A 25,186-nucleotide genomic window follows, 5' to 3' on the forward strand; every position below is an offset into this window, starting at 1 on the left:
CTCCCATATAACTCTAACATCTCCGTAACCCCTCCCATAAACTCCACCAGCTCCGTCACCCCTCCTATAAAATCCGTCGCCGTCACCCCTTACATAAACTCCACCCTCTCCGTCACCCCTCCTATAAACACCACCGTCTCCGTCACCCCTCCCATAAAGTCCACCGTCTCCGTCACCCCCCCTATTAACTCCACCATCTCCATCACCCCCCATTAACTCCACCATCTCCGTCACCCCTCCTATAAACTCCACTGTCTCCATCACACCTCTCATAAACTCCACCCTCTCCATCACCCCTCGTATAAACTCCACTGTCCCCGTCACCCCTCCCATAAACTCCACCTCCGTCACCCCTCCTATAAACTCCACCATCTCCGTCACCCCTCCTATCAACTCCACCGTCTCCGTCACCACCCCGATAAACTCCTCCATCTCCATCACCCCTCATATAAACTCCACCCTCTCCATCACCCCTCGTATAAACTCCACTGTCCCCGTCACCCCTCCCATAAACTCCACTGTCTCCGTCACCCCTCCTATAAACTCCACCATCTCCGTCACCACCCCCATAAACTCCTCCATCTCCGTGACCTCTCCTATAAACTCCACCGTCTCCGTCACCTCTCCTATAAACTCGGTCTGTTGTTGGTTAACAGTTTTCTTTGCATGTACCTGTTTTTTCTTTGTATTATATCGTTTTTATTTTAATTGGTGTACTTTTGTTTTATTCCTTTACTGTTTTATAACTTTAGCTGATCTTTTTATATATACACTTTTTTTTACTGAGTGTTTATCGGCAGTCATGGGGGTAGTTCTAGTGCTCGCTTCTTTCTGGCTGGTCTATCTTTGATTTAGCTTTGAGGTTACGGGGTGGGTGGGCTTCACTTTTTAGTTTTTCTTTCTTCTTGGGCTACTTATATTACTGACATATTGGTCGTATTTTCTTTCCCGTTATCTCTTGTTTATTCTGTCCCCTTTCCAGGTTTGTGGTTCGAACCTATTGTCAATCCTCCTTTATTTGAGGGTTGACTTTAGGGATTATGGAGTCTACTATTAATTTTGTCTCTTGGAATTCTAATGGTTTTAATCATCCAATAAAAAGGAAAAAAGTCTTTAAAATATTCTGGAGACTTAAAGCACATATTCTATTTTTACAAGAGACCCATGTACAGAGGGGGGACAGACTATGTTTTTTTTAAGTTCTGGAAGGATCAACACTTCCATTCGAATTCCAACGCTAAAATTCAAGGAGTTTCTATTTTTATAGATCCCTCAATCACTATTGTACAGCACAATATTATTTCTGATCCGAATGGTAGATTTCTGTTGGTTAGTGGTTTACTCTTTAATAAAAAGGTAGTTTTGGTTAACGTCTTTGCTCCCAACATGGACTGTCCGGAATTTTATAAATCATTATTTAATTTGTTCCCGAATTTGAATGAGTTTTCACTAATCTGGGGCAGGGATCTTAATACTTGTTTATCCCCATTATTGGACCGTTCGGCTCCTTTACAGACTCTACCCAACAAATCTGCAACCTTGATTAATTCACTTCTCTCAGATTCCGGGTCGACGGACATTTGGCGTTTTTTGCATCCTCAGGAAAATGATTTTTCTTTTTTTTCACATGTTCATCATTCCTATTCAAGAATTGATTACTTTTTTATTGACTCTCGTCTTACTTCTTCAGTGGTTAAATGTGATTATGACTCTATAACCACTTCGGATCATGCTCCACTTAAGCTTTCTGTAAAATATTGCCCAATACACAAAATAACAGACAATGGCGTTTTAATTTGCTGTTGCTTCAGGACTCGGATTTTGTTAACTTTATGAATGAACAGATTGATCTCTTTTTTACAATCAACTGTACAGAGGATATATCCATGAACACCCTTTGGGATACTTTTAAAGCTTATATTCGTGGTCAGATCATCTCGTATTCTGCTGCTTTGAGGAAGAGGTTGAAGGAGGAGGAGCAGCTGGTTATTGTGGACAAGATTAAGGAAATTGATAAGAAATATGCTGCAGCTCCCTCTGAGGAGTTGTATAAACAAAGAACTGAACTTTGAATGGATCACAGTTTATTACTTTCGTCCTCTATTGCAAATCAATTAATGAAAACAAGAAGCAAATTTTATATACATAGTGACAAAGTTGGCTAATCAGTTGAAGACTAACTACACTAAATTTCAAATTAATCAGATTTATAATCAAAAAGATCAACTGATATTTAATCAAGCTGAGATTAATCAATCCTTTTTTGACTTTTATTCCTCCTTATATCAATCAGAGTCTCCACAAGACTCTAAACATATGTATGACTTTTTAGATAATCTAGATTTCGCTAAGATTTCACATGATATATCTTCTATGTTAGACACTTCCTTTACCACTGATGAGATTAAGAATGTTATTTTTTCTATGAACTCGGGGAAAGTTCCTGGTCCTGATGGGTTTACCGTGGAATTTCATAAATTTTTTGCATCCTCATTAATCCCTTGGTTATTCAGGGTTCTGGAGGCCTCATTAAAACTTGGTAAACTTCCCGAATCCTTTTATAGAGCATCAATCTCTTTAATATTAAAGAAGGATAAAGATCCTGCTCAATGTGCATCTTATAGCCCAATATCCTTATTAAATGTTGACTCTGTGACCCCTCCTATAAACTCCACCATCTCCGTCACCCCTCCCCTTCCCAATGACTTCCACACTCCCTCACACCCGCCCCCAGTTCTGTGATGCCCTCTTCCCCCACCCCACCGTCTCCATGACTCCCCTCCCCATCTCTGTCACCACCCCCCCCACACCTACCTTCAGGCCTCCTCCCCCCGAAGATGATGGCATCGATGGGGACCCCGTGGCGAGACTCCCACTCGGGGTCCATGATGGGGCACTGGCTCGCTGGCGCACAGAACCGGGAGTTGGGATGGGCGCAGGGCTCCTGGTCTCCTGCGGGTGGGGTGGGGTGGGGGGAGGAAGAAAACCGTCAGCTGAGGACACGGGCGAGCACAGCGAGGTTCCTCACGGGTACAGCACGATTCCAGGCGGACCAGAAACCTCCCACCTCGCTGCCCCACCCACTTCAGCACTCACCTCATCACCCCGCCCTCTGCCTTGCTACCCTTTCCTCCCTCCACACTCCGCACCTCCCCCCCCAAGCACATCTCACCCCATCCCACCCACCTCGGAATCCGTCCCTCCCCTCCCAATCCACATCCGCCCTCCCTCTCTGCACCTCTGCACCTCCACACCTCCCTCACTGCCTGTCCCCCCCCACCCCTTCTTGTAACTCTCCCTCCGCTCCCCCGCCGCCATCCCACTCTCTTCCCATTTCTGTCTAACTCCCCCACCTCGGTCCCCCTCCCCTAACCCCGCCTGCAGCACACACACTGTGCAACGTAAAGGTAGATGATCTTGTAGCTCAGGTAGAGATTGGTGGGTATGACGCTGTGTGTCTCACTGAGTCGTGGCTGAAAGAAGATCATAAAATCACAAAGGTGGGCAGAGAGGGTGGGGTGGTTCTGTTCGTAGAAGAGAAGAAAGCAAATTCTAAGAAAGAAGTTACATAGGATCAAAAGATGTATAATCCACATGGGCAGGGTTAAGAAGTTGCAGGGGTCAAAAGACCCTGGGGGGATTTATATACAGGCCTCCGAACTGTCGTCAGGATTATGGGGTAGAAATTGCAATGGGAGATAGAAAAGGCGTGTATCATGGAGGGATTTCAATGTACAGGTAGATTGGGAACATCAGGCTGGTGCTGGATCCCAAGAGAAGACATTTGTAGAATGCCCACAAGATGGCTTTTTAGAGCCGCTTGTGCTCGAGCCCACCTGGTAAAAAGCAATACTGGATTGGGTGTTGTGTAATGAGCCAGATTTCATTAGGGAGCTTGAGGTCAAAGAACCCTGAGGAGACAGTGATCATAACATGATAGAATTCACCCTGCAGTTTCAGAGGGTGATGCTAAAATCAGTTGTATCAGTACTACAGTGGAGTAAAGGGAATTGCAGAGGCATGAGAGAGGAACTGGCCAGAGTTGATTGGAAGGGTACACCATCAGGGATAATGGCAGAGCAGCGATGGCTGGAGTTTCCGGGAGCAATTCAGAAGGCACAGGATAGAATCATCCCAAGGAATAGTATTCTGAAGGAATGATGAGGCAACCATGGCTGACGAAGGAAACCAAAGGCAGCATTAAAGCAAAAGAGAGCATGGTCATGCACTTTGTAGAAGCAATAAAGCCATGGACTATTTTCTAAACAGGCAGCAAATTCAGAAATCAGGGGTGCAAAGGGACTTGGGAGTTCTCGTGCAGAATTCCCTGAAGATCAACTTGCAGGTTGAGTCGGTGGTACGGAAGCAGTAAGAGGATTTGAATATAAGAGCAAGGGTGTGATGATGTAATGCCGAGGTTTGCTAAGGTGCTTGGAGCACTGAGAGCAGTTTTGGGTCCCTTACGTAGGAAGGGTGTGTTGGCATTGGAGAGGGTCCACGGGAAGATCCCGGGAATGAAAGGGTTAATATATGAGGAGCATTAAATGTAGGCGCTGGCGTGGAGGGCTATGAACGACATGAAGGAAATCTGGAAGTCGAACCTGACCAGAGGGTGTAAAAGGAGGATCTTCATAGCAGTCATAGAGTCCATTCTCACGTACGGATGCGAGACGTGGACACTCACCGAGACTATGTGAAAGTCTCTAGATGGTTGCTATACACAAATGCTCCGGATGGCTCTTGACGTGAGTTGGCAACAGCACATGATGCACATCGAGCTCTGTAACGACCTACCGATGCTCACCACTAAAATCGAGATGAGAAGACTGCAACTAGCGGGGCACTGTCTACGCCACCCCGAGCTACCTGCCAGCCTAGTCGTCATATGGGAGCCCAAGTATGGGAGGATGAACCCTGGGCGCCCTCACAAGACTGTGGTCAACACGTTCCTAGAAGACAGCGGCGCGGCTAATGTAGATGAACTGAACACACTGATGAGGGAGAGGGAGAAGTGGAGAGTCCGTCATCGTGCCCGACGCCGGCCCCCTGGGCCTGAGTCGACGTAGTGGTAGTATTAGATGTGCTCACTGGAGTTCAGAATGAGGAGGGATCTCACTGAACCCCATCAAGTTTGAAAGGCCTGGATACAGTGGACATGGAGAGGATGTGGTTGAGTCCAGCACCAGGGGACACACCCTGGGAAGAGAAGGACGTCCCTTTAGAACAGAGATGAGGAGGAATTTCATTAGCCGGTGAGTGGTGAAGCTGAAGTTCATTTTCACACATGTCTGTGGAGGCCAAGTCATCGGGTAAATTTAATACGGAGATTGATGGGTCCTTGATTAGTAAGGGTATCAAAGGCTATAGGAAAAAGGCAAGAGAATGGAGTTGAGAGGGAAAGTAAGTCATTGTTATCAAATGGCGGGGCATATGATGTGCCGAACTGTCAAATTCTGCTGCTGTGTCTCATGTTCTTCTGATCTGATTGCCCCCTCCCCACCACCCTCTGCCCCCCCTTCCCTCCACCCCACCCCCACCTCACCTGGTGTCCAGCGTTTGCCCTTCCAGGAGGTGATGGTGACGCCGGGAGGGAGCTCCTGGTCCAACCCCTCCCAGTAGACCCCCCCGTCGCTGGTTAGCCCCACGTTGGTGAAGATGGTGTTGCGGGAGATGGTTTCCATGGCGTTGGGGTTGGTGTCGGGGGATGTGCCTGGCGCCACACCAAAGAACCCGTACTCCGGATTAATGGCCCGCAGGCGTCCTGGGGGAGGGGGAGAGGGGTCAGCGAGTGGGTGAAATTTGGGGTCGAGCGGGGGAGAGGGTGGAGGAAAGGGAGATGAGGAGAGGTGTGTGAGGAGGGTGAGGCAGTGTCAGTGAGGGAGGAGGAAGGGGAGAGGTGGAGGGGAGGAGAGGAGAAAGGGGAAGGAAAGGAGTTAGAGGGGAGAGGGAAAGGGGAAGAGGGGAAACGGAAGAGAGCGGGGGAAGGGAGGAGAGAGGATTCTCACTGAATATTTCCTCTGCATACCCTCCTTCTTCTTATCTCTAAACTCCTTCTGCTCTCTCCACACTGCCTCCCTCCCTCCCTTCTGTCCCTAGCTATGTCCCTCTATCGCCCATCTTTTCCCATATCCCTCCATCACTCAATCCAGAGTGCTGGATACTCGCTCCCCTTCTCTCTCCCGCCTTCCCTCTATTCCCACCCTCCCTCGCTATTCAACACTCACTCCTCTTCTCTGTCCCACCTTCCCTCTATTCCCACTCTCCCTCCCCATCCAACACTCACTCCCCTTCTCTCTCCCACCTTCCCTCTATTCCCACCCTCCCTCCCCCCCTCTCTCCCTTCCCACCCTCCTTCTCTCCCACTCCTCCACTCTGTGCCCCTCTCCCTCCCTTCCCCTTCTCCTTCTCCCTATCCTGCCCTCGTTCTATCTCTCTCCCCTTACCCTCACCCTCTCCTTTTCCCCTACCATATCTCCTCCTCCTTCCCTTTCCCCCTCTCACTCCCTCGCCCCTTTCTCCCCCGCCCTCCTTCCCTCCCCCCCTTCTCCTCGCTTCTCTTCACACCCCTCTCCTCCCCCATCCCCCGTCTCCGTGCCCCGGCCCCGGGACCCACCTTCACTGTCGAACCGCATCCATGCGATGTCGTCCCCCACGCACTCCACCTTCCAGCCGGGCAAAGAGGGCCTCATCATGGCCAGGTTGGTCTTCCCACAGGCGCTGGGGAAGGCGGCCGCCACGTACCTCTTCACACCCGCAGGATTGGTTACGCCCAGGATCTGGGGAGGGGTGGAGGGAATTCCACAGTGACAGCAACTCAGTGCGCCCCCTCATACTCTCCGTGACCCCCTCCGCCCTCCCCATCTCCATAAACCCCTCCCTCCACTACACCCTTTCCCATCTCCCTAAACCCCTCCCTCCACTCCACCCAGTTCCACCTCTGTGATCCCCTCCTTTCCCCCGTCTCGCTGACCCTCCTCCCTCGGAACACCACACCCTCTCCCAGCTATACACTTTCAGTTTGGGGTGACACACCTTGAGCTGCGCAGACGTTATGCAAACCTGGCTAATTTCACAAAACATTCAAACCTGCACCTACAAATTCATTTCAGATGAGGCTGAGGTATCGAATGATCTTTGCTTGTAGATTTGTGACAAAAATACCTTTTAAATTCATTCAACACACATCAAAGTTGCTGGTGAACGCAGCAGGCCAGGCAGCATCTCGAGGCAGAGGTACAGTCGACGTTTCGGGCCAAGACCCTTCGTCAGGACTCATTAATATTAATATTAAATTCATTAATATGTTGTGTTTAACTGTGTGATCTCTTTTAACATACAAACTGAAAATTTAAGCCAGTGCTTCTGATGTTAAATGTTTCACCAGTTTCAAGTTGAAGAAGTCTCTGCAATTGACTCGAAATCCTGGGTTTGGTAGTGTGGCCTGGGACAGCGCGTCTCAGTGACGAAGAGAGGTGGGATATCTTCTCCTGAGTTCGAGGGGTGACCTGACCGCAGTGTGCAATAATAAGAGGGAGAGGGATGGGGGAAGCGTTGGTGGGTCAGAAGTGGAGAGGGTCAACAGCTTTAGATTCCTGGGCGCTAACATCTCGGACAAACCTGTCCTGGCCCAGCACACCAATGCAAGGCACACCAGCGTCTTTACTTTCCCAGGAGGTTACAGAGGTTCGGCTCGTCGTCGAACGCTGACGAACTTCTACAGATGTCCTGTTGAAAGCATCCTGGCTTGCTGCATCAAGGTCTGGTATGGCAGTTTGAGAAAGCTGGAATGTGAGAAGCTGTAGACAGTCGTAGAGTCAGCCCTCAACTCATCACACCCGTACCCCTCCCCACCATCGGTAGTATCTACTGGAGGCTCTGCCTCCAAGAGACAGTATCCATGGTCAAAGATCCAGATCCCCACCATCCATGCCAGGCCATCTTCTCACAGCTCTCATTGGGCAGTAGGTCCAGAAGCCTGAAGTCCCACACCACCAACTTCAGGAACAGCTACCTCCCTTCAACCGTTCAGTTCTTGAATCAACTGGCACGACTCTAAGCGATGGAATACTACCGGACCACGTCATCTGGGACCCCTGCTTTTTGCGATTTTTATAAATGCACAAGGAAGTGGAGGCGAGGAGGGCTGTAAGGGAGGGGGTCACGGAGATGGGGATGGGGGGGGTCAGTAAGTTTGCAGATAACTGTAGAAGGTTGTAGGTGACAACGGGGGGCACTGACAACATGCAGAGTTGGGGGCTGAGAAGCGGCAGATGGAGCTTAATGCGGAGAAGTGTGAAGTGATTCACTTTGATAGGTTGAACTCACCGGCAGAGTACAGGGCTACACGCACAACACGCTGGGGGAGCTCAGCAGGTCGGGCAGCATCCGTGGAAACGAATGGTCAACATTTCGGGCCGAGACCCTTCGTCAGGAGTCTTCGTCAAAGTTGTCGTGCAACTTGATAGGGTTTTTAAGAAAGTGTATGGTGTGTTGGCCTTCATTAGTCAGGGGATTGAGTTCAAGAGCCACGAGGAAATGTTGCAGCTCTATAAAACTCTGGTTAGGCCACACCTGAAATATCGTACTCAGTTCTGATCGCCCCATCATAGGAAGGCTGTGAAAGGTTTAGAGAAGGTGCAAGGCAGATTTACTAAGACACTCACAAATGAGAAAACCTGCGGATGCTGGAAATCAAAGTAACACACACAAAATGCTGGAGGAACTCAGTAAGCCAGGCAGCATCTACGGAAAAGAGTAAACGGGATGTTTCGGGCTGAGACCCTTGATCAGGACTGGGAAAAAGAGATGGGAAGTCAAAGTAAGGGGAGGAGCGGAAGAAGTACGAGGTCGTAGAAGATAGGTACAATGGGAAGGGGGAGGGGTGAAGTAAGAGCTGGGAAGTGAATTGGTGATAGAGATGAAGGTTGGAGAAGGGGAAATCTGGTAGGAGAGGACAGAAGGCAATGGGAGAAAGAAAAGGGGAAGGGCTACCAGAGAGAGGTGATGGATGGGTAAGGAGATGAGGTGAGAGGGGGAATGGGAATGGTGAAGGAGAAGTGGGGGGTGGGGGAGGACAATTACCGATGCCTCCTCCTTCCCCTTCACCGGTCACCATTGGGGAAGTCAGGAACACGCCCACCAGCAATCATAGAAGGATCCGTGGTGGAAGAGGGGAGCAGCTTCCTGGGCGTCAACATTGTGAGGATCTACCCTCGGCTCAGCACACTGATATAACCAGGAAGCAGCCCGACTCCATTAAGAGTTTGAGGAAGTTCAGCCGGACAAATTTCTACAGATGACCAGTGGAGAGCATCACCGTCTGGTATGGCGGATCCGATGACCAGGATTGCCAGAAGCTGCAGAAGGCTTGCTGACTTAGCCAGCTCCATCATAGACACAAAACCTCCCTACCTTTCCAGGACAACTTGAAGAGGTGGTACCTCAATAAGACAGTATCCATCGCTGAGGACCCCCACCATCTGGGTCATGCCACCTTCTCATTACTACAGTCAGGGAGGAGGTACAGGAAGACCCACACCTCGAGGTTCATCAATAGCCCCTTCCCCACTGACACCCTGACCTCGCCTCGCCTGAACAGCCCTAACACCCTAACCTCGGACCGCCACAGGTAGACAGGGAGGGGAATGAGGCATTTGGCACGCTGGCTTTCATCGGTCAGGGCACTGAGTACAGGAGCCAGGATTACGTTGCACAAGATGTCACTGAGGCCACTCTTGGAGTACCGTGTTCAGTTTGAGTCAAACTGTTAAAGGAAATTCATGCTTCAATTGGAAGGAGTGCAGATGAGATTGACAAGGAAGTTGCCAGGGCTAGTGGGTCTGAGTGATAGGGCAAGGCTGGCGAGGCTAGTCTTTATTCTATGAGGGTGACCTCATAGAAGTGTTTATAATTGTGAGGGGCGTAGATAATTCGCAGGTCAAGTCTGTGGTGAGGAAGGCAAATGCAATGTTAACGTTCAGTTGGAGAGGACTAGAATGTAAAAGCAAGGATGTAATGTTGAGACTTTATAAAACTCTAGTGAGGCCTCGCTTGGAGTATTGTGAGCAGTTTTGGGCCCCTTATCTTCGAAAGGATGTGCTGAAACTGGAGAGGGTTCGAAGGAGGTTTACGAAAATGATTCCAGGATTGAACAGCTTGTCATAGGAAGAGCATTTGATGGCTCTGGGCCTGTATTCACTACAATTCAGAAGAATGAAGGGTGACCTAATCTACTGAATGGTGAAAGTTGATGTGGGGAGTCTAAGACCAGAGGACATAGCCTCAGAATAGAGGGGTGTCATTTTAGAATGGAGGTGAGGAGGAGTTTCTTTAGCTAGAGAGTGGTGAACATGTGGAATTCATTGCCACAGGCAGGTGTAGAGGCGAAGACTTTACAAATATTTAAGGCAGAGGTTGATAGATTCTTGTTTGGACGGGGCATGAAGATTTCAGGGAGAAGGGAGGAGATTGGGGCTGAGAGGGAAAGTGGATCAGCCATGATGAAATGATGGAGCAGACTCGATGGGCCAAATGGCCTAATTCTGCTCCTATATGTTAAGGTCGTACAAGGTGGTCTTTTCCCCAGAGTTGGGGATTCCGCACCAAGGGGACATAGTTTTAGGGAAAGATTTAAAAGGGAACTAAGGGACAATTTCTTCCACGTGGTGGGGGGGGGGGTACGGAACAAGCTGCAAGAGAAAGGGGTTGAGGCAGGTGTAATATTATTTGGACAGGTGAAGGGCAGAATTTTTTTGGGGGGGGCCCCAATGCAGGGAATTGGGACTCGCAGGGTGGGGACTGTGATTGGCTCAAAGGCCTGTATCCAGACAAGGACCATCTCAGCAGAGTTCTCCCCCCCCCCCACCCTGGTCTCCCCCACTACTCCCCCCGGCCCCCACTCACCAACATGTGTTCGGCCAGCCAGCCCTCGTCCCTGGCAATGCGCGAGGCAATCCTGAGGGCAAAGCATTTCTTGCCCAGCAGCGAGTTCCCGCCGTAGCCGCTACCGAAGCTGAGGATCTCCCTCCGGTCCGGCACGTGGCCGATCAGCGTCTTCTCGGGGTTGCAGGGCCACAGGTTAGAGTCGGCCCCCTCTGGGCAGGGTGGAGGGACAGCGCATCAGACCTCAGTCATGGGCAGGGGCAAGGGGAGGGAAGGAAGGGTCACTGGTGCCCCCCTCCTCCCCGTCACTGAGGGAAGAACTGCCCGTCCAGTTCGATGAGGGGGAGGACAAACGTGGGCAATGTGGTAGATGGAGAACCTCAAACCCTAACGCTACAGGAGTGCCGTTATGTCCCAGACCTACAGGGAGATGGGAACCATTCCCATCTCCCTGTTCCACTGTAGGACGCACACTGTGAATGGTGGGGAGTGTCGAGGGACAGAGGGACCTCGGTGTACGAGGGTAGGACACACACTGTGAATGTGGGGAGCGTTCAGGGACAGAGACACCTTGCTGTATGAGGTAGGACACACACTGTGAATGGTGGGGAGTGTCAAGGGATAGAGGGACCTCGGTGTACGAGGGTAGGACACATACACTGTGAATGGTGGGGAGTGTAGAGGGACAGAGGAACCTCGGTGTACGAGGGTAGGACACATACACTGTGGAATGTGGGGAGTGTTCAGGAACAGAGGGACCTTGGTGTACGAGGGTAGGACAGATGCTGTGAATGGTAGGGAGAGTTGAGGGACAGAGGGACCTCGGTGTAGGAGTTCAGGAACAGAGGGTCCTCACTGTACAAGGTAGGACACACACTGTGAATGTGGGGAGTGTTATAAAGTCATCTAGCCCAGCAGCACAGAAACAGGCCCTTCAGCCCATCTAGAATGTGCTGAACTGTTATTCTGGCTGGTCCCATCAACCTGCACCTGGAGCACACCACCCCACACCCTTCCTATCCATGTACTTATCCAAACTGTTGTAATGGAACCCACATCCGGCATTTCTTCAAGCAGCTCGCTCCACACTCACAGAACCCTCCGGGTGAAGAAGTGGAGTTCCCCTTAAGTATTTCACCCTTCACCCTTAACCTGTGACCCCTAGTTCTAGTCCCACCCAGCCTCAGAAGAAAAAGACTATTTGCATTTATTCTGTCTATACCGTCATAATGTTGTATACCTCTGTTAAATCTCCCGACATTAACCTATTCAACTTTTCCCAATAACTCAGCTACTCCATATAACCATATAACAATTACAGCACGGAAACAGGCCAACTCGGCCCTTCTGGTCCGTGCCGAACTCTTACTCTCACCTAGTCCCTCCGACCTGCACTCAGCCCATAACCCTCCATTCCTTTCCTGTCCATATATCTATCCAATTTAGCTTTAAACGACAACATCAAACCTGCCTCAACCACTTGTGTTGGAAGCTCGTTCTACACAGCTACCACTCTGAAGAGTCAACAAGTTCCCCCTCATGTTACCCCTAAACTTTTGCCCTTTAACTCTCAACTCATGTCCTCTTATTTGAATCTCCCCCACTCTCAATGGAAAAAGCCTATCCACGTCAACTCTATCTGTCCCCCTCATAATTTTAAATACCTCTATCAAGTCCCCCCTCAATCTGCTATGCTTCAAAGAATAAAGACCCAACTTGTTCAACCTTTCTCTGTAACTTAGGAGAAGAAACCCAGGTAACATTCTACTAAATCTTCTCTGTAATCACTCAATTTTGTTGACATCTTTCCTATAATTCGGTGACCAGAACTGTACACAATACTCCACATTTAGCCTTACCAATGCCTTGTACAATTTCAATATTACATCCCAACTCCTATACTCACTGCTCTGATTTATAAAGGCCAGCAGACCAAAAGCTTTCTTCACCACCCTATCCACATGAGATTCCCCCTTCAGGGAACTATGCACCATTATTCCTAGATCCCTCTGTTCTACTGCATTCCTCAATGCCCTACCATTTACCATGTATGTCCTATTTTGATTAGTCCTACCAAAATGTAGCACCTCACATTTATCAGCATTAAACTGCATCTGCCATCTTTCAGCCCACTCTTCTAACTGGCCTAAATCTCTCTGCAAGCTTTGAAAACCTACTTCATTATCCACAACTCCACCTATCTCAGTATCATCTGCATACTTACTCATCCAATTTACCACCCCATCATCCAGATCATTAATGTATATGACAAATAACATTGGACCCAGTACAGATCCCTGAGGCACACCACTAGTCACCAGCCTCCAATCTGACAAACAGTTATCCACCACTACTCTCTGGCATCTCCCATCCAGTCACCGCTGAATCCATTTTACTACTTCAATATTAATACCTAACGATTGAACCTTCCCAACTAACCTTCTGTGTGGAACCTTGTCAAAGGCCTTACTGAAGTCCATATAGACAACATCCACTGCTTTACCCTCAGTCAACTTTCCTAGTAACCTCTTCAAAAAATTCAATAAGATTTCTCAAACATGACCTTCCATGCACAAATCCATGTTGACTGTTCCTAATTAGACCCTGTCTATCCAGATAATTATATATATACCATCTCTAAGAATACTTTCCATCAATTTACCCACCACTGACATCAAACTCACAAGCCAGTAATTGCCAGGATTAGTCTTAGAACCCTTTTTAAACAATGGAACAACATGAGCAATATGCCAATCCTCCGGCACCATCCCCGTTTCTAATGACATTTGAAATATTTTTGTCAGAGCCCCTGCTATTTCCACGCTAACTTCCCTCAAGGTCCTAGGGAATATCCTGTCAGGACCCGGAGACTTATCCACTTTTATATTCCTTAAAAGCGCCAGTACTTCCTCTTCTTTAATCATCATAGTTTCCATAGCTTCCCTACCTGTTTCCCTTATCTTACACAATTCAATATCCTTCTCCTTAGTGAATACCGAAGAAAAGAAATTGTTCAGAATCTCCCCCATCTCTTTTGGTTCCACACATAGCTGTCCACTCTGATTCTCTAAGGGACCAATTTTATCCCTTACTATCCTTTTGCTATTAATATAACTGTAGAAACCCGTTGGATTTATTTTCACCTTACTTGCCAAAGCAACCTCATATCTTCTTTGAGCTTTTCTAATTTCTTTCTTAAGATTCTTTTTACATTCTTTATATTCCTCGAGCACCTCATTTACTCCATGCTGCCTATATTTATTGTAGATATCTCTCTTTTTCCGAACCAAGTTTCCAATATCCCTTGAAAACCATGGCTCTCTCAATCTTTTAACCTTTCCTTTCAACCTAACAGGAACATAAAGATTCTGTACCCTCAAAATTTCACCTTTAAATGACCTCCATTTCTCTATCATATCCTTCCCATAAAACAAATTGTCCCAATCCACTCCTTCTAAATCCTTTCGCATCTCCTCAAAGTTAGTCCTTCTCCAATCAAAAATCTCAACCCTGGGTCCAGACCTATCCTTCTCCATAATTATATTGAAACTAATGGCATTGTGATCACTGGACCCGAAGTGCTCCCCAACACAAACCTCCGTCACCTGCCCTATCTCATTCCCTAACAGGAGATCCAACACTGCCCCTTCTCTAGTTGGTACGTCTATGTATTGCTGCAAAAAACTATCTTGCACGCATTTGACAAACTCCAAACCATCCAGCCCTTTTACAGTATGGGCTTCCCAGTCTATGTGTGGAAAATTAAAATCTCCCACAATCACAACCTTGTGCTTACTACAAATATCTGCTATCTCCTTACAAATTTGCTCCTCCAATTCTAGCTCCCCATTTGGTGGTCTATAATACACCCCCATAAGTGTTACTACACCTTTCCCATCCCTCAATTCCACCCAAATAGCCTCCCTAGACGAGCCCTCTAATCTATCCTGCCAGAGCACCGCTGTAATATTTTCTCTGACAAACAATGCAACACCTCCCCCTCTTGTCCCTCCAATTCCATCACATCTGAAGCAATTAAATCCAGGAATATTTAGTTGCCAGACACACCCCTCCTGTAACCATGTTTCACTAATAGCTACCACATCATACTTCCAGGTATCAATCCATGCTTTAAGCTCATCCACCTTTCTTATAATGCTCCGTGCATTAAAATAAATGCATTTAAGAAAATTTCCACCTCTTACTCTCTGGTTATCACTAATGGTGCAAACAACTTTACTCCAGACCCGGCAACATCCTTGTAGATTTTCTCTGTACTCTTTCAGTCTTATTTACATCTTTCCTGAAGGTAGGTGACCAAAACTGCATATGATACTCCAAGTTCGGCCTCACCAATGTTTTACACAACTTCAACAAAACATCCCATCTCCTGTACTCAACACTTTTGATCTATGAAGGCCGAAGTGCCAAAATCTTTCTTTATGACCCTATCTACCGGTGACATCACTTTCAACGAATTATGGGACCTGTATTCCCAGATCTCTTTGTTCTACCACACTCCTCAGTGTCCTGCCATTCACTGTGTCAGACCTTCCCTGGTTGGTCCTACTGAAGTGTAACATCTCTCGCCTGTCTGCGTTGAATTCCATCTCACAAACCAGAGATCTGCAGATGCTGGAAATCCAAGCAACACACACAAAATGCTGGAGGAACTCAGCAGGCCAGGCAGCATCAATGGAAAAAAGTGCAGTCGAAGTTTCGGGCTGAGACTCTTTGGCAGGAGGACAGTCTGGTCCAGATCCTGCTGCAGGCTTTGACAGCCCTCGTCAACGTCCCCAATCTTGGTGTCATCCTCAAATTTGCTTGTCTAGTTAACCACAATATCATCCAGATCATTGAGTATATGACAAACAACAACAGACCCAAAGGCCTCGAGTCAGAGAGGCAACCATCTACTACCACTCCAACAAAGCCAATGTCTAATCGAATTTACTACCTCGTCTTGAATGTCCAGTGACTGAACCTTCTTGACCAACCTCCCATGCAGGACCTTGTCAAAGGTCTTACCAAAGTCCATGTCAACAACATCCGCTGCCTTCCCTTCATCACCTTTACTGGTAACCTCCTTGAAAAACAAGGGTAGATCATGCACTGAATGGTGGGGAGTACTGAGGAACAGAGGGACCTGGGTGTGCGAGGGTAGTGCACACACCACAAGTGGAATGGAGGGGTAGGGGGGGCCTTGCCTTCATTAGCTGTGGGCTTGAACCGAAGTGTGGGGAGGTTATGCTCCCACTGCACGAACGTGGTCGAGCCAATAGTGTACAGTTCCAGAGGAAGGGGTTGACCACACTGGGGACAGTACAGAGGAGAATCCCCCAGGGGGTGTTTCTGGGGAGGGAGCCTCTCCGAGGGGCCAGCTCTGTTCTCCCTGGAGCGGGGTACACTGGGGGAGTCATGGCTGTAAGTTGTGACGCAGACAAAGCAGTGGAACCCCCTTTCCCACAGGAGGTATCCAGCATTGGTGGGGCAGAGGCGTGAGAGTTTTGCGGGAGAGGCTGGCGGGTGGATCTCCTCCAGCGTTTTTCCCCGGGATGCTGCCCTCCCCAGAGGCCTGAGTGTGTTGCAGATTGGGATAGCCGTATTTTAACTTGAAATGCTAAATAGAGTGTTTTATGAAATGCAGAATATTGCAAGATGGTGAATTGTGATATTGCGGTCATTTGAATCAACTTTTATATTTTAAAAAAAGCATTCCTCGCTGCAGGGCATGCGTAGGGGAACGGGACTGAGGTCCAAAGGGGGAGGGGGGCAGGGTTCTGGATGGTGCGATCAGCTGGAATGGGAGGGAGGGCGTGATGAATGGCAAAGACAGAAAGGGTGGGAAGGAGGGAGGGGGACAAATAGGGTGACAGAGGGGGAGGGTCAGAGGTAGGGAGACAAATAGGGTGACAGAGGGGGTAGGTCGGAGGTAGGGGGACAAATAGGGTGACAGAGGGGGCAGGTCGGAGGGAGGAGGACAAATAGGGTGACAGAGGGGGCAGTTCGGAGCGAGGGGCACAAATAGGGTGACAGAGGGGGTGGTTCGGAGGGAGAGGGACAAATAGGGTGACAGAGGGGGCAGGTCGGAGGTAGGGGGACAAATAGGGTGACAGAGGGGGTGGTTCGGAGGGAGAGGGACAAATAGGGTGACAGAGGGGGTGGGTTGGAGGGAGGGGGACAAATAGGGTGACAGAGGGGGTGGGAAGGAGGACAAATAGGGTGACAGAGGGGGCAGGTTGGAGGGAGGGGGACAAATAGGGTGACAGAGGGGGTGGGAAGGAGGGAACGTGATTGGCGGGAGAAGGAGGGGGACAACACAAGGGTGAAAGGGGTACGGGTGGAGGGAGAATGGAGAGATGGAAGGGCAAGATCGACGAGGCACAGAGGGAGCGGTGTGCACGGGGGGGGTGGGGGTTGTAGGACGTACGTCCCCCCAGTCACTTACCCTGTGAGGGAAGGGGGCTCCCCACCGAGTGCAGGCACCGGACGAAGTCGGACCCACCACCCAGGGCCTCCAGGGCGTCACTGCCCATCCGCGTCATGATCCTCATGCTGGCCACCACGTACGGGGAGTCGGTCAGCTGCACACCCAGCCTGGACAGCGGCGACCTCACAGGGCCCATGCTGAAGGGCAGGACGTACATGGTGCGCCCTGGGGGCCAGTGCAGGAAGACAGGAGGTTAGAGCAGCATCTCAGCACCCCCCCACCCCCACGTTCACCTCCCGCATGCCGGTGTCCCAGGACCAGACTGATCAGTAATCAATACAACCCAGGGAAATCGGGATGGAGCGAGAGTCAGGGAGTCTCCAGGCCAGAAGAGCAGAATTAGGCCATTTGGCCCATCTAGTCCGCTGCAGTATTTGATCATGGCTGACTTTGTCTCCCGCCCTGACTAATCGAGGACCTACCAACCTTCACTTTAAATGTGCTCAGTGACTTGGCCTCCACAGCCGTCTGTGGCAGTGAATTCCACAGATTTGTCGTCTTCTGGTTTAAAAAGACATTTTAAATGCTTTGTTATTATGGAACGTGTCCTGGGGTAGATTGTGAGGGCAGGTGCCCATTGTGTCATATTGGGGAACCAATGAAAAGTCTGATAACAGCGGGGTAGGAGCCGTCCTTGGTGGGACGAGCTTTCATTGTTTCTGCCTGACGGGAGGGGAGAGAATGTCCGGGACGTCGGGGTGGGGAGTGGTCTTTATGTTAAATAATGCTGTTTTACTGGGGCAGAGTCTACGGGGGAGAGGTTGTGCGATGTGTGGAGCGATGTCCACAACTCTCTGTAGTTTCTCGTGGTTCTGGGAGAGCGGGGCAGGTTCCGTTGGAATGGGGTAAGGGGAACGGCCAGAATTCCCTCTCCCATCCTACGCCCCGGCTGACAGGCGTCGCCCCGGGTTCAGGAGGGCAGAAACGGGGTCAGGACAGAAGGAGAGACATGGGAGACGTCCCGTGGGGTGGGGAAGGGGGAGAGGGGCCTCACCCTTCATGCAGCCAGGGAACCGCAGGCCAGCCTCGCGCTCGAAGTCTTGGGGGGACATCCAGTTGCCGAGCTGGGAGGGGCTGCCATCAGTGGGGATGGGAACCGTCTCCCTCTGGGTCTCCGTAACCACCACCGTCCGGTTCTCCACGCGGGCCACGTCCCGCGGATCTGTCCGGGCCAGCCAGCTACGGGGGGTGGGGGGGGGTTGGTGTAGAGAGGGGCAGGGTAGGGTGGGAGGGGAGGGAGAAACGGGAACACAGAGGGGTGGGGGGAGAGATTAAATGTAGAACATCTCAACAATTGTGACCCCACACCCTCGCCCTCCCTGCCCTATAACCACACCCCCAATCTCTCCCCCCCCCCCGCCCATATCAGTGTGGATGAGTGACTCCTCATTGGGACAGCGGAATGCCAGGGGAGAGCCAGTGGCAAGAGGAGTTGGAGATCCCTCAGCAGTGAGGGTAGTCAGCAGGGGATCCTTCAGTATGTCAGTGAGATCCCTTCAGCAGGTGAGGAGGTGGGCAGGGGAGATCCCTCAGTGATGGGATGGGCAGGGAAGATCCCTCAGACAAGGTAGAGCAAGGGAGAACCCCCCCAGCCAGGATGAGGAGTAGTAGGTTTCTCAGTGGTAGGGTGTGGGATTGGGCTGGGGAGAACCCTCAGGGGTTGCTGTTGGACAAAGCGGATCCCTCAGCATTGGGCAGGGATCTACCCTACCCAACTGCCACGTTAGGGGCATGAGGGGAAGATCCCGCCCAATCATGGGGGGCGGGGGGCCTGCCAGCTGAGGTTCTTGGCGGAGTTGGATGACCTGTGTTGGGATAGCACGGGGAGATCCCTCTGCAGTGGGAGGTGAGATCCCTCGGCAGGACAGGGTGAACCCCACCAGTTGTGGTACTTTTGCAAATGCACGATAGGTTGGGTTGGGGAGATCCCTCGGTGGAGAGAGGGGATTTCCCTCGGCTTCTGGGTCCCACATCCTACCAGTTTTGGTAGCTGTACAGATGCCAGACTTGGGATTGAGAGAGATCCCTGGGCAGGGGGACGGGGAGATCCGTCAGTGAGGGAGATTCCCCAACTGACCGATTGCGGTACTTACTGATGCCGGGCTCATGTCGGTTTAGAGCAATCCTTGACGATGAATATTGGGCAGAGTGAGATGCCTCAGTGCGAGGATATAGATGAGATCCCTCAATCTACCAGTCATGGTACTTATTTAGCAACAGAGCTGGGTTTTGATTGGGCTGGGGTAATCCCTTGGTGAGATCCCTCAAGGCGGGATGGAGATGGGCAGATCCCTCCATGTGGGTTGAGGAGGAGGTGGAGATCCCTCAGTGGTGGGATCCCCTGGGGTGCGGGGAACATCCATTGGCCTTCCATTTGTGATACTCGCTGAGCTCCCGGTGCTGGGTTGGTTTAAGTTGGACCCTTTGGAAGGGGGGGGGGTGAGATCCCTCAGTGGTGGGGACTGTGTAAGGGGAGATCCCTCAGTGGTGGGGATTGTGTAGGGGAGATCCCTCAGTGGTGGGGACTGTGTAGGGGAGATCCCTCAGTGGTGGGGATTGTGTAGGGGGAGATCCCTCAGTGGTAGGGATTGTGTAGGGGGAAATCCCTCAGTGGTGGGGACTGTGTAGGGGAAGATCCCCGTGGTGGGGACTGTGAAGGGGGATCCCTCAGTGGTGGGGACTGTGCAGGGGGAGATCCCTGTGGTGGGGACTGTGTAGGGGGATCCCTCAGTGGTGGGGACTGTGTAGGGGGATCCCTCAGTGGTGGGGACTGTGTAGGGGAGATCCCTCAGTGGTGGGGACTGTGTAGGGGGAGATCCCTCAGTGGTGGGGACTGTGTAGGGGGAGATCCCTGTGGTGGGGACTGTGTAGGGGGATCCCTCAGTGGTGGGGACTGTGTAGGGGGAGATCCCTCAGTGGTGGGGACTGTGTAGGGGGAGATCCCTGTGGTGGGGACTGTGTGGGGGAGATCCCTCAGTGGTGGGGACTGTGTAGGGAGATCCCTCAGTGGTGGGGACTGTGTAGGGGGAGATCCCTCAATGGTGGGGACTGTGTAGGGAGATCCCTCAGTGGTGGGGACTGTGTAGGGAGAGATCCCTGTGGTGGGGACTGTGGTGGGGACTGTGTCGGGGGAGATCCCTCAGTGGTGGGGACTGTGTAGGGGGAGATCCATCAGTGGTGGGGACTGTGTAGGGAGATCCCTCAGTGGTGGGGACTGTGTAGGGGGAGATCCCTCAGTGGTGGGGACTGTGTAGGGGGAGATCCCTCAATGGTGGGGACTGTGTAGGGAGATGGCTCAGTGGTGGGGACTGTGTAGGGGGAGATCCCTGTGGTGGGGACTGTGTTGGGGGAGATCCCTCAGTGGTGGGGACTGTGTAGGGGAGATCCATCAGTGGTGGGGACTGTGTAGGGAGATCCCTCAGTGGTGGGGACTGTGTAGGGGGATCCCTCAGTGGTGGGGACTGTGTAGGGGGAGATCCCTCAGTGGTGAGGACTGTGTAGGGGGAGATCCCTCAGTGGTGGGGACTGTGTAGGGGGATCCCTCAGTGGTGGGGACTGTGTAGGGGGAGATCCCTCAGTGGTGGGGACTGTGTAGGGGAGATCCCTCAGTGGTGGGGACTTAGGGGGATCCCTCAGTGGTGGGGACTGTGTAGGGGAGATCCCTCAGTGGTGGGGACTGTGTAGGGGGAGATCCCTGTGGTGGGAACTGTGTAGGGGGATCCCTCAGTGGTGGGGACTGTGTAGGGGGAGATCCCTCAGTGGTGAGGACTGTGTAGGGGAGATCCCTCAGTGGTGGGGACTGTGTAGGGGGATCCCTCAGTGGTGGGGACTGTGTAGGGGGAGATCCCTGTGGTGGGGACTGTGTAGGGGGAGATCCCTCAGTGGTGGGGACTGTGTAGGGGGAGATCCCTCAGTGGTGGGGACTGTGTAGGGGAGATCCCTCAGTGGTGGGGACTGTGTAGGGTAGATCCCTCAGTGGTGGGGACTGTGTAGGGGGAGATCCCTCAGTGGTGGGGACTGTGTAGGGGGAGATCCCTCAGTGGTGGGGACTGAGTAGGATCCCTCAGTGGTGGGGACTGTGTAGGGGGAGATCTCTCAGTGGTGGGGACTGTGTAGGGGGAGATCCCTCAGTGGTGGGGACTGTGTAGGGGGAGATCCCTCAGTGGTGGGGACTGTGTAGGGGAGATCCCTCAGTGGTGGGGACTGTGTAGGGGGAGATCCCTCAGTGGTGGGGACTGTGTAGGGGGAGATCCCTGTGGTGGGGACTGTGTAGGGGAGATCCCTCAGTGGTGGGGACTGTGTAGGGGGAGATCCCTCAGTGGTGGGGACTGTGTAGGGGGAGATCCCTCAGTGGTGGGGACTGTGTATGGGGAGATCCCTGTGGTGGGGACTGTGTAGGGGAGATCCCTCAGTGGTGGGGACTGTGTAGGGGGAGATCCCTCAGTGGTGGGGACTGTGTAGGGGGAGATCCCTCAGTGGTGGGGACTGTGTAGGGGGAGATCCCTCAACCTACCAGTTGTGGTACTTGCTGAGCCGCTGGAGCTGCCCCCTGCTCTCGAGCAGCTGGACGATGTTGTCCCTCTCGCGGACGCTGCCCGTACACAGGTGCACGTCCCGAGGCTGGCACAGGCGCGCGCTGCTCTCCACAAACTCCCGCACGCCCTCGGGAAGTGCCCCCACCCCCTCTGGCAACTCCGCCTCCCGGTGCACCCAGCGGCTGGACCCGGGGGCGGCCAGACGGCAGGCGGGGGCGGCCAGACGGCAGATGGGGGCCTGGCACCACCTGTGAGGAGAGAGGGAGAGAAACGTCAGTCCCACACCAGTCTGGTTGGAGCGCGGGCGTCTGGGGGGGTGTGTAGGCGACATGTGCACAGGGTGATCCCGTGGGCACTTAGGGAGGGGCAGTGACTCAGGCAGCCTGTCTCAATGTCCCTCACCCTCCCTCTCGAAACCCCTCCCACAGAACTCCCTCCTCCATCACTGCCCCTTCCGCAGGCTCCCTCACTTCCTCCTTCCCGCCCTGGATGTCGGGAATGGGGGAGGGTGGAGTGTCTGTGGGTGGGGTCAGCATGTGGCAGAGTTGGGGTGAGAGCTGGGAGGAGTGTGGGGAGGGGGGAAGAGCGTGAGGGAGGGACACAGGGCTATGAGGATGAGCTGTGTTGGGGTCTCCCTCACTGATACCCATCTCCTGTGCCTATCAAATAAGGTCTTATCTGGAGGGGGAGAGAGGGAGAGGGACTCTGTGTGTGTGTGGGTCCGTGTATATGTGTGAGTGTTGATGTTTTGAATGTGTGTGTGTGTGCGTGTGTGTATGTGTGCATGTGTGTGTGTTTGCTTATGTGTATGTGTGCATGTGTGTGTGTTTGCTTATGTGTATGTGTGCATGTGTGTGTGTTTGCATGCGTGTGTGTCTTCACATGTGAGTGTGTGCATGTGTGTCTGCACATGTGAGTGTGTGTGCACATGTGATTGTGTGTGTGCACGTGTGTGTGCACGTGTGTGCACATGTGAGTGTGTGTGTGCACGTGTGAGTGTGTGTGTGCACATGTGTGTGTCTGCACATGTGAGTGTGTGTGTGCACGTGTGTCTGCACATGTGAGTGTGTGTGCACGTGTGTGTGTGTGTGCACGTGCATGCATGTGTAAGTGCGTGTGTGTCTTCACGTGTGTAAGTGTGTGCGTGCATGTGAGTGTCTGTGTGTCTGTGCATGTGTGTGAGTGTGTGTGCGTATGTCTGCGGATGTGTGTGTGTGTGAGTGTGTGTGTGTGTAAGTGTGAGTGTGTGTGTGTGTGTGTGTGTGTGTGTGTGTGTGTTTGTTTGTGTGAGGAGAGAAAGAAGCGCTGAAGTTTGGAGCGGAGCCACGGTTGCATCACTCAGGGCGACGGGAGGGAGGATTTGACGTGTGCCTCGGAAGAAATGTCCCGAGGGTGCCCCGTCGGGGGAGGGAGAGAGGGGGCAGAGCGGGGGAGGGGTGTGCAATGAGAGGGAGGGGTGAAGTTGGGGAGTGAGTGGGGGTAGAAAGGGGAAGACGGCGAGAGAGGGATGGACTCTGATTAGTGAGGGGAGGGGTAGGCAAGTTGGGGAGACAGGGAGGGAGAGTCGGAGGGTGAGAAGGGCAGGGATCGGGTGGGTTCAGGAGATCCGGCTTCTGCAGAATCCCCTGTGACAGGAGATCCGGAATCGAGACGCCGGTTCCGGACCGCCGAGCCACAGATGGAGGTGGGCCGATTCTCCATCCGCCCTCCTCCCGCCACCCCAGCATCCTGCCCCGCACGGCGGACTTACCGGAGGATCCGGGCGGGGGACATAGTGGTTCGGGCAGGCGGCGGAGGCTGAAGTCAGTCACCCTGAGCGCCGACAGCAGCCGGGGTCGGACCCGAGCACGGTTATAGGACGGCGGGGGGACACACCTCCTCCCTCCCCCAGACCCTCCTCTCTCCGGCCCCGAGTCCGGTTATAGGACGGCCGAGACACTCCCCACTCCCGCCTCGTCCCTCCCCGGGACCCTCGTCCCTCCCCCCTCACTTCTTCAGACACACACTCTCTCTCTCTCTCTCTCTCTCTCTCCCTCCCCCGTCATGTTCTGACGGGAACATACAAACCCTGTATTTTCCAAGCTCACTTTTACCTGTTTCAATCCGCACTACCCAGGTTCTTTCTCACACCATCAGAATTGGCCTTTCTCCAATTTAGAATCTCAATCGAGGGCCAGACCTATCCTTTTCGGTAATTAACATAAAACTAATGGAATTCTGATACTTGATTCACAGTGATCTCCCACACAGATCTCTGACATCTGCCCTGCCTGGTTCCTGAATAGGAATTCCAGTGTCGCACCCCTCTCTAGTTGGGACCTTTCTATTAAGGAAGTATTTCTGAACACATTTGGCAAACTCTATCCCACCCAGTCCTTTTACAGTCTGGGAGTCCCAGTCAGTATGTGGAAATTTAAAAATCACCTACTTTCAGTCCTTGAAAATGAGTCTGTGGGTTGTAGCAACACATCAAAGTTGCTGGTGAACGCAGCAGGCCAGGCAGCATCTCTAGGAAGAGGTACAGTCGACGTTTCAGGCCTAGACCCTGACGAAGGGTCACCGGCAACTTTGATGTGTGTTGCTTGAATTTCCAGCATCTGCAGAATTCCTGTTGTCTGTGGGTTGCAGAATCAGTTCAGTGTTGAGGTGAGTGAAGTTATCCCCTCTGGTTCAGGAGCCTGATGGTTGAGGGGTAATAACTATTCCTGAACCTGGTGGTGTGGGACCTGAGGCTCCAGTACTTTCTTCCCTCCTCCCCTCTCTCCTTCCCTGTTTCCCTCTGCCTCCTCCTCCAGTCCTGACTTTGTCTCCTTTACTACCGCTCCCCTCCTTCCCCCTTCCTAGAAACACAGTGGGAGAAGGAGGGGAGGGGTGATGTGTGAGTGGAGAGGGTTGGTGTATCTGTACCTCAGTGAGTGTGAGGGAGAGGTTAAACACAAAATACTCTGCAGATGCCGGGGTCAAAGCAACACTCACAACACGCTGGAGGAACTCAGCAGGTCGGGCAGCATCTGTGGAAAAAAATCAGTCAACGTTCTGGGCTGGAACCCTTCATCGGGACTGTAGAGGGAAGGGGCAGAGGCCCCTATAAAGAAGGTGGGGGAGGGTGGGAAGGAGAAGGCTGGTAGGTTCCAGGTGAAAAACCAGTAAGGGGAAAGATAAAGGGGTGGGGGAGGGGATAGGCAGGAAAGGTGAAGAAGGAATAGGGGAAAACACAATGGGTAGTAGAAGGAGGTGAAACCATGAGGGAGGTGACAAGCAGCTGGGGGAGGGGGCAGAG

General features: G+C 51.9%; 1 protein-coding gene across 1 annotated transcript in view; it reads right to left on the minus strand.

Annotated features, from left to right (window-relative positions):
* Positions 1-23,788, minus strand: part of pck2 (phosphoenolpyruvate carboxykinase 2 (mitochondrial)) — a 50,823-nt gene extending 27,035 nt beyond the window's left edge. The window contains exons 1-8 of the mRNA XM_063060122.1: positions 23,657-23,788; positions 21,885-22,154; positions 18,366-18,550; positions 17,330-17,536; positions 10,903-11,093; positions 6,614-6,776; positions 5,543-5,761; positions 2,815-2,952 (exon numbers count right to left, since the gene is read on the minus strand). Of these exons, the coding sequence (XP_062916192.1) occupies positions 2,815-2,952; positions 5,543-5,761; positions 6,614-6,776; positions 10,903-11,093; positions 17,330-17,536; positions 18,366-18,550; positions 21,885-22,154; positions 23,657-23,679 (1,396 nt within the window). The 5' untranslated portion in view covers positions 23,680-23,788. The remainder of the gene's footprint in view (positions 1-2,814; positions 2,953-5,542; positions 5,762-6,613; positions 6,777-10,902; positions 11,094-17,329; positions 17,537-18,365; positions 18,551-21,884; positions 22,155-23,656) is intronic.
* Between the last annotated feature and the right edge of the window lie 1,398 nt (positions 23,789-25,186).

This window comes from Mobula hypostoma, chromosome 10 (assembly GCF_963921235.1).
Source record: "Mobula hypostoma chromosome 10, sMobHyp1.1, whole genome shotgun sequence".
In the NCBI taxonomy this organism is placed as follows: Eukaryota; Metazoa; Chordata; class Chondrichthyes; order Myliobatiformes; family Myliobatidae; genus Mobula; species Mobula hypostoma.